At 32.2% G+C, this 12439-nt stretch overlaps 1 protein-coding gene across 3 annotated transcripts in view; it reads left to right on the top strand.

Moving 5' to 3' along the window:
- The window catches only part of LOC127700556 (cystathionine beta-synthase-like), an 80423-nt gene that overhangs the window by 54406 nt on the left and 13578 nt on the right, over positions 1–12439 (top strand). For 2 of the 3 annotated variants that reach the window (XM_052204103.1, XM_052204102.1), the window contains exons 11-13: positions 2758–2869; positions 4736–4816; positions 5216–5233. In XM_052204103.1, coding sequence (XP_052060063.1) covers positions 2758–2869; positions 4736–4816; positions 5216–5233 — 211 coding nt within the window. The remainder of the gene's footprint in view (positions 1–2757; positions 2870–4735; positions 4817–5215; positions 5234–12439) is intronic. The other variant, XM_052204104.1, reaches the window with a different exon arrangement.

The following is a 12439-nucleotide window of genomic DNA, read 5'->3' as shown; positions in this document are numbered from 1 at the left end:
CTTAAGTTTGCCCCAGCCAAACATTATGAAACCTATACACAATATTCATTACCACAAAACTAAGATCAAGTACAAATTTTTTGTTTTCTTCTTCTAACTTTAGGTTCCCTCAACCAAATGTTATGAAACTTATACACAATGCTTATTACTACATAATACAGATTAAGTACGAAATTTGGTGGCAACACTTTTACCATTCTTGAGTTATGTCCCTTTATAAACATAAAAATTGCTGAATTTTTTAGTTTTTTGTTTATGCACAACTTTTGTGTTCCTCAAGTTGAGGCGCATTAGGGATATTGCCCCAAATAATGAGTTGACATTAGTGTGCACAGGGCCTAATCTAGGATTTTTAAGAGGGAGAAGTGACTTCTCCTTCCATGAGAGAGAAGGGAGAAGTGGTCAACTTCTTGGAGAAGTGAGATTCCATTACCGTTTCGGTTGCATCGTGTTTTCATGCTTATCACATGTATCACTAAGGAAATTGTTTTATATTCAATAAAAGATATACTTGCAGTTTTTTCATATGTTATTGTACACAATGAATTTATATATAGAAAGTTCTTAATAAAAAGGTTTAGACAATATATAGTTGTTATTTATTTATTGATACCATAATGTGTTCTAAATAAAATTTGTTGATTGGGACATGAGGGAGTAGCCTAGTGATATTATCAAGATTATGATGCATTAAATTCATGTGCATCTGCCTCAATTTATTTTTAAAAGCTCCAGAAAAATATGACTCTCAGTTAACCTGATGAATTTCACATGACTGGGAATTTAATTTATATCACTTGTCATTATTTTGTAAAACATTATTGAATGTCCAGCACATTTATGTTAGTTGTAAATTAAGATTATAGTTAAAGATTGTAAGTCTATAAATAAAAATATCTTTCAATCGCAAAATAATTATCCGATAAAGAGCTAATTTCTATCATTTTTGTCGAGCCTTCGACTTTTGTCGAAAAAGCGAGACATAGCGATCCTACATTCCGTCGGCGTCGTCGTCGTCGTTGTCGTCGGCGGCGTCCACAAATATTCACTCTGTGGTTAAAGTTTTTGAAATTTTAATAACTTTCTTAAACTATCCTGGATTTCTACCAAACTTGGACAGAAGCTTGTTTATGATCATAAGATAGTATCCAGAAGTAAATTTTGTAAAAAAAAAAATCCATTTTTTCCGTATTTTACTTATAAATGGACTTAGTTTTTCTGCCAGGAAACATTACATTCACTCTGTGGTTAAAGTTTTTGAAATTTTAATAACTTTCTTAAACTATCCTGGATTTCTACCAAACTTGGAAAGAAGCTTGTTTATGATCATAAGATAGTATCTAGAAGTAAATTTTGTAAAAAAAAAATTCCATTTTTTCCGTATTTTACTTATAAATGGACTTAGTTTTTCTGCCAGTTAACATAACATTCACTCTGTGGTTAAAGTTTTTAAAATTTTAACAACTTTCTTAAACTATCCTGGATTTGTACCAAACTTGGACAGAAGCTTGTTTATGATCATAAGATAGTATCCAGAAGTAAAATTTGTAAAAAAAATCCAGTTTATCCGTATTTAACTTATAAATGGACTTAGTTTTTCTGCCAGTTTACATTACATTCACTCTGAACTTTCTTAAACTATCTTGGATTTGTACCAAACTTAGACAGAAGCTTGTTTATGATTAAAAGCTAGTATCTAGAAGGAAAATTTGTTAAAATTTTGTTCCATTTTTTCCGTTTTTTACTTATAAATGGACATTGTTTTTCTTCTAGTTAATATTACATACAGTCTGCAGTTTAAGTTTTTAAAACATTTATTAGATTCATAAACTATCCTGGATTTTTACCAAACTTGGACAGAAGCTACTTACAATCAAAAGATATTATAGAGAGGAATATTTTTATTAATTTTTTTCCTCATTTTTGTTGAGCCTGCGATTAACAGCAAAAGTAGGCGAGACACTGGGTTCCGCGGAACTCTTACAAATTTTTTTAAAAATTTCATCCATATCAACGAAGTGGTCATGAGAAAAAATCCACTGCTGATTACAATCTGGTTGAGTGTCGTACGTTTGCAATCACATTATCCATCAGCTGTATTTTTCTACCTTTTATATTTCAATTTTTATTCAATGAATATAATAAATCTACCGTTAGTTCCCACCCTTTATCTACCGAATAGTAAAATTGATCGACTCGTGTAGGTAATAAAAATAAAACAAATCAGCTGAGTGATTACGCAACATCCTCTGATGAAAATCATCGTAAAACGATAACTTAAACAGGCGGTCAGTATTCCGTTTGAACAGTCTTGAAAGTTATATCCGAGGATGTTCAAAGTCGCCGTTGTATTTATCTAATTTGATCGTTTACAGTATTAGTCCTGGGTCGTTTTGAAAATCTCGATTTTCCTTGTCAGCCGCCATTTTTTTTACCTGTGAGACTTGTCAATCACAAGTTGTCTCCCTTATACCGATTTTGATAGCGATTTGACTTCGCTATGAAGTCAGTCGGCCGGCGAGATTTAGCGATTTTCAAAATTCTTTGGCGACTTAAATCGTCATTTCGCCGGCAAGATTATGGCCTGAGTGTGCATATTTCAGATTTGTCAGACTTCCTGTTTTCAGATACTTTGAACTACAAATGGGGCGATGCTTAGCTTGACAATGTGTGCATTCTTGTTGATTCAAATTCATGGAGCCAAAAAAATGACTTTTTATACTGCCACCATTTCTAGTATTATATTTATCTTTACAGGTGGCAGTTCTGGGGCAACAATGTATTGTGCCTTAAAAGCAATCAAAGATTTTGGATTGAAAGAAGGACAGAGATGTGTTGTTATTTTAGCAGATTCTGTAAGAAATTATATGTAAGTCTCAAAGATAATTTGTTAGATGTGTTATAGACAGACAGAGAGGATTCTTCAACAAAAGAAGCAGAAAATGAAACATATGTATGCTATGGGAGGAAACAATTTCTGAACTCATTTAATTTTTGGAAGACATCATTTTACTGCTTTTAATAGATCAAGTAGTTAGGCGTAACAACTCGCATCTAAGTCAGTATGAAACAATGGGGACTTTTTGTTTGAAATATTTGATTTTAAATGTACAGGAAATTGTAACTCTTCAAAAACTGACAAACATGTTTTCCCTATACATTCACATTTATTTATGGCCATGTCAAATTTTATGTGAAATGAACATACATTTTGTTTTTTTAATGTTGAATTATAATATATCAGTTATTTAAGGAATGAATGTAATATTTTTTCTGTCTATTCGAAATAACATAAAAAAATGTGGTGCACAATAACCAGTGTACAGTCATTCCTTATAATTTAATTATAAATTTCATTTTTAAGGAGTAAATCATGATAAAACGTTGATGACGTCACGGTCACATGACAAAATTATGTCTATGAGCTGATAGACAAAAAAAACTTTCAGCCAATCAGAAGACATGTTCTCTTCCAAAATTAAATAATATGTAATTATATATTGATGTTAAAAGTTATTCATGTAAATTTTAATTTCAGATTCTTTGTATTATTTTTAGTTCAATCAATTTCAATAATTGCATGTACTTTAAAAATTGATATATATTTTGAGGTTACCATTACTGAAAAACTTATAACATTACAGGCATGTACATTCTATAGAATGCATTATAAGACTCATTATAAAGGAGATAACTCCAATAATATCCTATAGAATCTATCATAAAACGTATGCTAATTATTTGTCATGGTAATGCAGTAAACAATCAGGGGACTTATTGAAATAAGTGATTTTTAAATCACTTGTTTAAGTAGCAAATTGGAAGTTTTGTCACAAATTGTGATTTTGTAGTTTTATCAAAATTTTAAGCACATAGGTTTAGATAATATCTTTACATTAGTAAAATTGAAAAAAATGAACTTTTTGCTTCTTTTAAGCAGCAAAGTTTATGCCTTTGATGCAATCATTTAGCTGCAAATTCTATTTTAGTTGAAAAAATGCTATAATAAAGGCTTTACATAATGAACTGATACTTTCTCAACAGATTTTTCCCAGCAGTGGGAGTATTTTTCCTTTAAAATTCAAGGTTTCATCTTATAGATTATGTAATAAAATTCTACTGTTCGCCATCAAAATTTCACTGTTCGGGGATGTTGAAATTAGTGGGGTTATTAAAATAATGATACTTAAAGAAGTGATTTTTTGGAAGAAAATTGAGGTATGATACTTAAACAAGTGATTTTTATGTCATTATCCTAGATTTATTACAAGGTCATCACCTGACATGACCCGGTCATCCTATCAACACAGATGTTGGTTCTGATAATTTTAGCAACATAATTAGTCCCTGGATCATTAGTATTCTATATTTAAAGCTACAATAAAATTAAATCACTTAGTCTAGTGATTAATTTGTACTACTTAAATAGGTGATTATTAAAGAAAGACAACTCTTACTTCCAACCTTTATGGACATAATGTTACTTGATTCAGTGATTTAGAAAATCACTCATTAAGTAAGTCCCCTGACTGGTAAATGGAAAATATAACTTGTTCCTTTCATCTACACCCATATTGCAGCAGATGGACAAAAATAGATATTTATAACCTTTCATGAGTGTATCATAGAATTTGGATTTGCATGATTCTTGTATGGACTATTATTTAACAATTCACACTTATTAATTAAACACTATCTTCTCCTGCATTTGTAACAGATGAACATTTTTTACCAGGACAAAATTTCTGAGTGATGATTGGATGAGCCAAAGAGATTTCTTACAGATTGATAACCAGGTCCCATCTGCTGATGAATGGTAAGATTTCAGAGAAATTAGTTGAAATGTTTATTTTTAAGGTGATCTTTAAATTTTGCAGGATATTTACAATTTGGTCTCAATAGAGTTAAAACACACATCTTTAATTGTTTGTAATGTAGGACTTCAAAAGCATTTGTCTGTCATGTTTATTTTTTAAGTTGAATACATTATTAAGCTAATTTGAAACAAGTTTTGACAATTTTCCTGTAATAAAGGGTGAAAAAAATATGACACTGTATAACTCCACTAAATTTTACAAGTGAAACTGGCATGCTCCAAGGTCTTGTGTGTACAAAATCTCTTAAAACATTTAGTACCTTCAGCATGTAATATTATCTAAGTAGTAAATGTACTAAACAGTAAAGTAATATATTCAGATGTTTTATATTGTTTTAGGTCTGACACACAAAACAGGTAGCAAGTTTTTTTTCTGTTTCATCATTTAACAAATCATCATAACCTATTTGTAGTAGTTTAGGAACATTGAATTGCATATTTTGTCATTGAGCTGTTTAACTGTTTTGGTAAAAAAAAACAGCAAATCTTTTTACTTTAACCTGTGCATATTTATACATATACTTATTAGTGGCTGGTGTTCCAAAGTGTTTGACTCTTTGTAATCTGTATTTCTTCTTTTTAATCATATTTTTTGTTTTGGAAATTTGATAAATCACTTATCCACTCATCTTTTTAGCTCACCTGGCCCAATGGGCCAAGTGAGCTTTTCTCATCACTTGGCGTCTGTCGTCCGTTGTCTGTTGTCGTTGGTTAACTTTTACAAAAATCTTCTCCTCTGAATATACTGGGCCAAATTTAACCAAACTTGGCCAGAATTGTTATTGGGGTATCTAGTTTAAAAAATGTGTCCGATGACCCCGCCTACCAACCAACATGGCTGCCATGGCTACAAATAGATCATAGGGTAAAAATGCAAGTTTTTTCTATTATTTTGAAAACTGTTATGAATAGAGAAAATCTGACTGGAACAAAAATGTTCAAAATGTTGAGCTCTACCAATTGTCCATATAAGTCTTAATTGTCAGACGACTTCTTATAGGAGTTATTGCCCTTAAATGACAAATTTTACCATTTTTTTTTTCATTTTTGCCTATTATCTTGAAAATTGTAATAGATACAGAGAAACATTACATTGCAAAAATGATCAGCAAGACAAGTTCTACAAATAAGTTCCATTGTTGAAATCTTCAGCTGACTCCTTATTAGAGTTATTGCTCTTTGATGATGATTTTTACCAATTTTTTGTGTTTTTATACGACCGCAAAAAAATTTTGTGGTCGTATATTGGTATGACGTTGGCGTTGGCGTCGTCGTCGTCCGAAGACACATTGGTTTTCGCACTCTAACTTTAGTTAAAGTGAATGGATCTCTATGAAATTTTACTATAAGGTTCAATACCACAAAAGGAAGGTGGGGATTGATTTTGGGGGTTATGGTATCAACAGTTAAGGAATTAGGGGCCAAAAAGGGGCCAAAAATAAGCATTTTTGTAACTTCCAGACATAACTTGTGTGTTAGTGTATGGATCTCTCTGACATTGTGCGCTTTATATGCAGGTGCGCTTTATGTAAGGAAAAAAACAATCCTCACCCCCAAAAACGGCCGTGCGCCTTATTTAGGGGTGCGCTTTTTAATCCGCAAAATACGGTAAGTGTATGGATCTCTCTGACATTGTACCATAAGGTTCCATATCACAAAGGGAATGCTGGGATTGATTTTGGGGGTAATTGCCTCCAAATTTTAGGAATTAGGGGCCAAAAAGGGGCAAAAAACAAGCATTTTTTCTAGTTTCCTGACAATAACTTGTGTGTAAGTGTATGGATCTTTATGAAATTGTACTACAAGGTTCCATATCACAAAGGGAAAGCTGGAATTGATTTTGGGGGTAATTGCCCACAACGTTAAGGAATAAGGGGCCAAAAATAAGCATTTTTCTAGTTTCCAGACAATAACTTGTGTTCAAGTGTATGAATCTCTCTGAAATTGTACTTCAAGGTACCAAACCACAAAGGGAAGGCTGGGATTGATTTTGGGGGTAATTCCCTATAAATTTGAGGAATTAGGGGCCATAAAGGTGCAAAAAAACAAGCATTTTTTCTAGTTTCAGGACAATAACTTGTGTGTAAGTGTATGGATCTTTATGAAATTGTACTGCAAGGTTCCATATCACAAAGGGAAAGCTGGGTTTGAGTTTGGGGGTAATTGCCCTAAATGTTTAGGAATTTGGGGCCAAAAAACAAGCATTTTTCTTGTTTCCAGACAATAACTTGTGTTCAAGTGTATGGATCTCTCTGAAATTGTACAGTTCATACATGTGAACCTCCCGACAGGAGTACAATAATCCCGTTTTCAGGGGTCTCCTCCCGACCTCCCGTTGAAGACAAAAAAATCCTGTGTATGAAATATTTCATGAATGAAAAATTTCAGCCCAACATATCTGGTGTAACTGACATTACTGAAGTTATATTTTACCTGTAAATCAATTAACATGCATAATTATATGGCCTCACTTGTCACCTTGGGTGTCAAACATACTGGTAATAAACGATTTTTACCTCAGGCTAACTGCTGTTGTGTAATAAAACTTTGTTTATTTAAAATGAATGTTGGGTTACTTCCCTTGATTTATATTGTTTTAAGTTACTTTCCTTTAAATAATGTAAATTTTTAAAAGAATATAAATAAAATATTAATTGAACAAATAATCATAAAAGGATGGTAATTAAATGGTTTTAAATGTTTTAGGACAAATAAAAAAATAATAATTTGAAAATTATTTGAGGGTTAACTATGACCCATGCATAGAGTTTGATTGTGTTACTTATCATGCATTAAAAATCTACTTGCATAAAGATAAAAATAAAAGATCTACTTGCAGATAGATAAGCAAATGTTCAGATTGCAATGAAAAATGGTAAAAAAGATAACCTAAAAAAATTTAAAGAACATACTGAAAAAGAAGAATGTTAGATTGAACAAGTTGAAAGTTTAAAAAGATAGAGAAAATTTATTAGTACAAAGGTACTATAGACATAATACATTCGGATGGAAAGTTGAAGAAAACACACTTTAACAGACAATTTCTACAGCACACGGTTACATTTACGACAGAATTTATGTCGATTAAAAACATCCTGATCTGAGTCCTAATCTCCAAAACTCCTGATCTTAGTTTCACAGTCCATCACATGTATGTGTACTGCAAGGTACCATACCACAAAGGGAAGGCTGGGATTGAGTTTGGGGGTGATGAATCATAAGGGGGTTCAAAAAATTTTTGGGGGGGGGGATTTTTTTTTCCTTTTTTTCTTTAAAATTTTCCATTTTAAATTGGTTATTTCTGATTTATATATAAAAGCAAATAATAATGATATGGTTTGAATAGATAAATTAAAAAATTTTAAGTTCTTAGACCACATTTATTCTGTGTCAGAAACCTATGCTGTGTCAAATATTTAATTGCAATCCAAATTCAGTGCTGTATCAAGCTTAAATGTTGTGTCCATACTTGCCCCAACTGTTCAGGGTTCGACCTCTGCGGTCGTATCAAGCTGCGCCCCAGCGGAGCATTTTATTGACTTATATCTTAAAAATTATAATAGATAGATAGAAACTTAAATAAGCAAAACTGATCAGCAAGACAAGATCTACAATCATGGATTTTTCTAGCATTCCACAGGGTCCGTCCGGTATTAGGACCCATTCCCAATGGCAAAAACCCTACATTTTTCCCAATTTTTGGAGCAAAATTCCCAAATAGCTCAAAATTCATTTTCATCTTTATTATTCATGACAGTGATGTTCATTTTGTTCAACCACTAGCTTTATGCCGAAAAATCGCCAACATTTGATGTATAATTCTGAGTAAAAACATATCTGACTGGCAAAAACAACATTGACAAACAATGGCTGCCATAAACTGGAAATGTAGACAATTACAATACCGGATCAGATTCCTGGAGTGGATATGGCTAATTCCGGGTTTGCCAGTCAAATGCAATAAATAGATTAAAAAAAGAAAACTCCAGGCAGGTGACAAAATACAGCTATGAAATATAAACACTAGAATTGCAAACCAAAAGATACTAGTATATGAAAAAGAAAGAAGAAACAGGAAATAATTTATACATGGTATACAGAAACTCAAAATTATTTTTAGTTCACAAAATTTCATGTCAAAATCCAATAAAATGTGACATTTCTTTTCTTTATCCTTAAAAAATGTTGATATTAGATGTTTTTATAATGTAAATATATAACTACAGATCCAAAAGGTAATTTCTTCTCAATTTTGAAGGGCCGGTAAAAATCTGGAAGAGCAAGTGAATTTAAAAAGTGTTAGCCTGCTTGGCTAGTTAAAATACATCTTATTTCTATCTCTGAATTATTTATTATATTAACCATGTTAACTGTTAGGTTGTTACTGTCTTTCTGTGTAATTTTTATCACATGTGTGCTGTAAGAACTACGATATTTTGATACTAAAATAAACTTGAGTGCCTTGTTGTTAAGGATGTTCGCTCCTCTTGTTTTTGAATTTTTGCCAGATATTTGGAATCCTCTGGTTTTATCCATGTAGTGTCATTAAAAAATTTTGCCTGCTAACCCCCATTTTTCTTTTCAAAATTTTATTACATATAATTTAAAAGGCCATATTTGAAAATCTTATAAAATCCTTATTATTTTTTCATTGTTTTTGAAAGAAAAAGGGTGCCAATGTAAAATGTATGAAAAATCTAAAGAGAGTCATTTCCCGCCCGATTTTCAATGGCTTATATCTCGAAAACAAGAACACTAACCCTCAATTTTTTTCTACTTTTTTAGTTCCTTCATTTATATCCTATCAACTTTTAACAGTCTTTTGAAAAGCTTGTTATTTTGAAACAGAGTAGCGAACATCCTTAAGTTTAAAAACAAAAGAACAGAAAATAAAATTATAAATAGTAATCATGTAGTTTCTTACTTTATTTTCACAAAAAAAAAAAGATAATTTTTAATGAACTAAACACGCTTAAACTCACATCTGGTATATTTGTTATTTTCCCAATTTCATTGAAAATCACGTAAAAAATTTCAAAACTGGCCAGGGTCCTTTTTCCCAAAATACCCAGATAAGCCCCTGACAATTAAGACAATATAGAGGAAATCTTCCGACGTCTCCTTGGAGTTATTGCCTGTAATTACGATTTTTATCATTTTTTGGGGGTTTTGCCTTACATGATAAAAATTATAATAGATAAATATACACTTTAAATCACAAAAATGATCAGCAAGGCAAGATCTACTAACAAGTCACATTTCGCTGATATAGGCAGTAGGCTGTCACTCTTTATAGGAGTGATTGCCCAGCCCCTTAAATAAGGATTTTTTTTTACCCTCTTTTGTATTTTGAGCAAAACCTAAAGAAGATAGAGAGAAACTAATCAGACTAAATGATCAGCAATACAAGATAACAAAACAGATTTTTGTCATGAATTCTATTCACGTCTACAATGTTGGAGAGTGTCCTTTGTTGAATATGCACATAGACCAAGGTGAGCGACACAGGCTCTTTAGAGCCTCTAGTTTTAATGATTTGCAAGCTTAGAAAAAATCTATAGACTTGTATTGTATATTGTTATTTAGAAATTGTTATCAAGTTCAATAACTTGATCATTTTCATTGTCTGACATTTTAGACATTTTTTTTTATCAAATTTTTGTTTTGTACCTTTAAATTTTCATTCTGACAAATTTGTAATGGAAGGGGGATATAGAGAATACTATGAGTGCAAAATAAAAACAATGATTTTTTTTCTTGCCTGCGATGAAATTCGCAGTATTTGAGACATAGGGATTACTATCCTGCAGCAACGGCGATGTAAATTACTTGTATAAAGTTTTATATTTCCGACGGTAGAAGACCTAGATGCTTCATACCTTATGTTACAAACTTTCCATCTGTCATACTGGTTTACATGTCCATCAGACAGGGTTCACCTGACCTCGACCTCATTTCATGGATCAGTGATCAAGGTTAAAGTTACGTGATTAGGTGCATTTCTCAGATACTGTAAGCAGTAGGTCAACTATAAATGGTGTATGGAATGATCGTAAAGGGTACATGTCAGTCTAACAGGTTTCATCTGACCTTGACCTTATTTTCATGGTTCATCTGTAAATGTTAAGTTTTGTGTTTTGGTCTGTTTTTCAAGTACTATAAGCAATAGGCCAACTAAACTTGGTGTATGGGATGATTGTTAGGTGTACATGTCTGTCTGGCAGGTATCATCTGACCTTGACCTTATTTTCATGGTTCATTGGTCAAAGTTAAGTTTTAGTGTTTTGGTCTGTTTTTCAAGTACCATAAGCAATAGGTCAACTCTATTTTGTGTATGGAATAATTGTAAAGTGTATATGTCTGTCTGACAGGATTTATCTGACCTTGACCTCATTGTCATGGATCTCTGAAAATGTTAATTTTATGTGATACTTGTAGTTAAACCATTATCTTTAAGACTTTTAACATAAAATCAATTGTCAGTAAAGCAGGCAAGACATTTCAGAATGTGCCCTCTTGTTAAAAGTAAGCTTTATAATTTTTATACGACCGCAAAAATTAAAAATTTTTTGGTCGTATATTGGTATGACGTTGGCGTCGTCGTCGTCGTCGGTGTCGTCGTCTGGCGTCGTCCGGCGTCGTCCGAAGACACATTGGTTTTCGCACTCTAACTTTAGTTTAAGTGAATAGATCTCCATGAAATTTTACTATAAGGTTCAATACCACGAAAGGAAGGTTGGGATTGTTTTTGGGGGTTATGGTACCAACAGTTAAGGAATTAGGGGCCAAAAAGGGGCCAAAAATAAGCATTTTTGTAACTTCCAGACAATAACTTGTGTGTAAGTGTATGGATCTCTCTGACATTGTACCACAAGGTTCCATATCACAAAGGGAAGGCTGTAATTTATTTTGGGGGTAATTGCCTCAAAATTTTAGGAATTAGGGGCCAAAAAAAGGGGCAAAAAACAAGCATTTTTCTAGTTTCATGACAATAACTTGTGTGTAAGTGTATGGATATTTCTGAAATTGTACTACAAGGTTCCATATCACAAAGGGAAAGCTGGAATTGAGTTTGGGGATAATTGCCCGAAACGTTTAGGGATTGGGGGCCAAAAAGGGGCCAAAAATAAGCATTTTTCTAGTTTCCAGACAATAACTTGTGTTCAAGTGTATGGATCTCTCTGAAATTGTACTGCAAGGTACCATACCACAAAGGGAAGGCTGGGATTGAGTTTGGGGGTGATGAATCATAAGGGGTTTCAAAAAATAGGGGGGGGGATTTTTTTTTTTCTTTTTTTTTCTTTTCCTTTTTTTTTTCTTTTAAAATTTTCCATTTTAAGTTGGTTATTTCTGATTTATATTTAAAAGCAAATAATAATGATATGGTAGGAGATACACACCAAACAGGATGTGTAAATTATTATATAATAAGTATTGTGCAATAGCAAGAAATTTTCAATTGCACAGTATTGCACAATAGCAAGAAATCTTCAATTGCACAGTATTGCGCAATAGCAAGAAATCTTCAATTGCACAGTATTGTGCAATAGCAAGAAATATCCA

Source organism: Mytilus californianus, unplaced genomic scaffold (genome assembly GCF_021869535.1).
Source record: "Mytilus californianus isolate M0D057914Y unplaced genomic scaffold, xbMytCali1.0.p SCAF_5, whole genome shotgun sequence".
In the NCBI taxonomy this organism is placed as follows: Eukaryota; Metazoa; Mollusca; class Bivalvia; order Mytilida; family Mytilidae; genus Mytilus; species Mytilus californianus.
The sequence above is the reverse complement of the archived record's forward strand: the minus strand, read 5'-3'. Positions and strand labels throughout refer to the sequence as shown.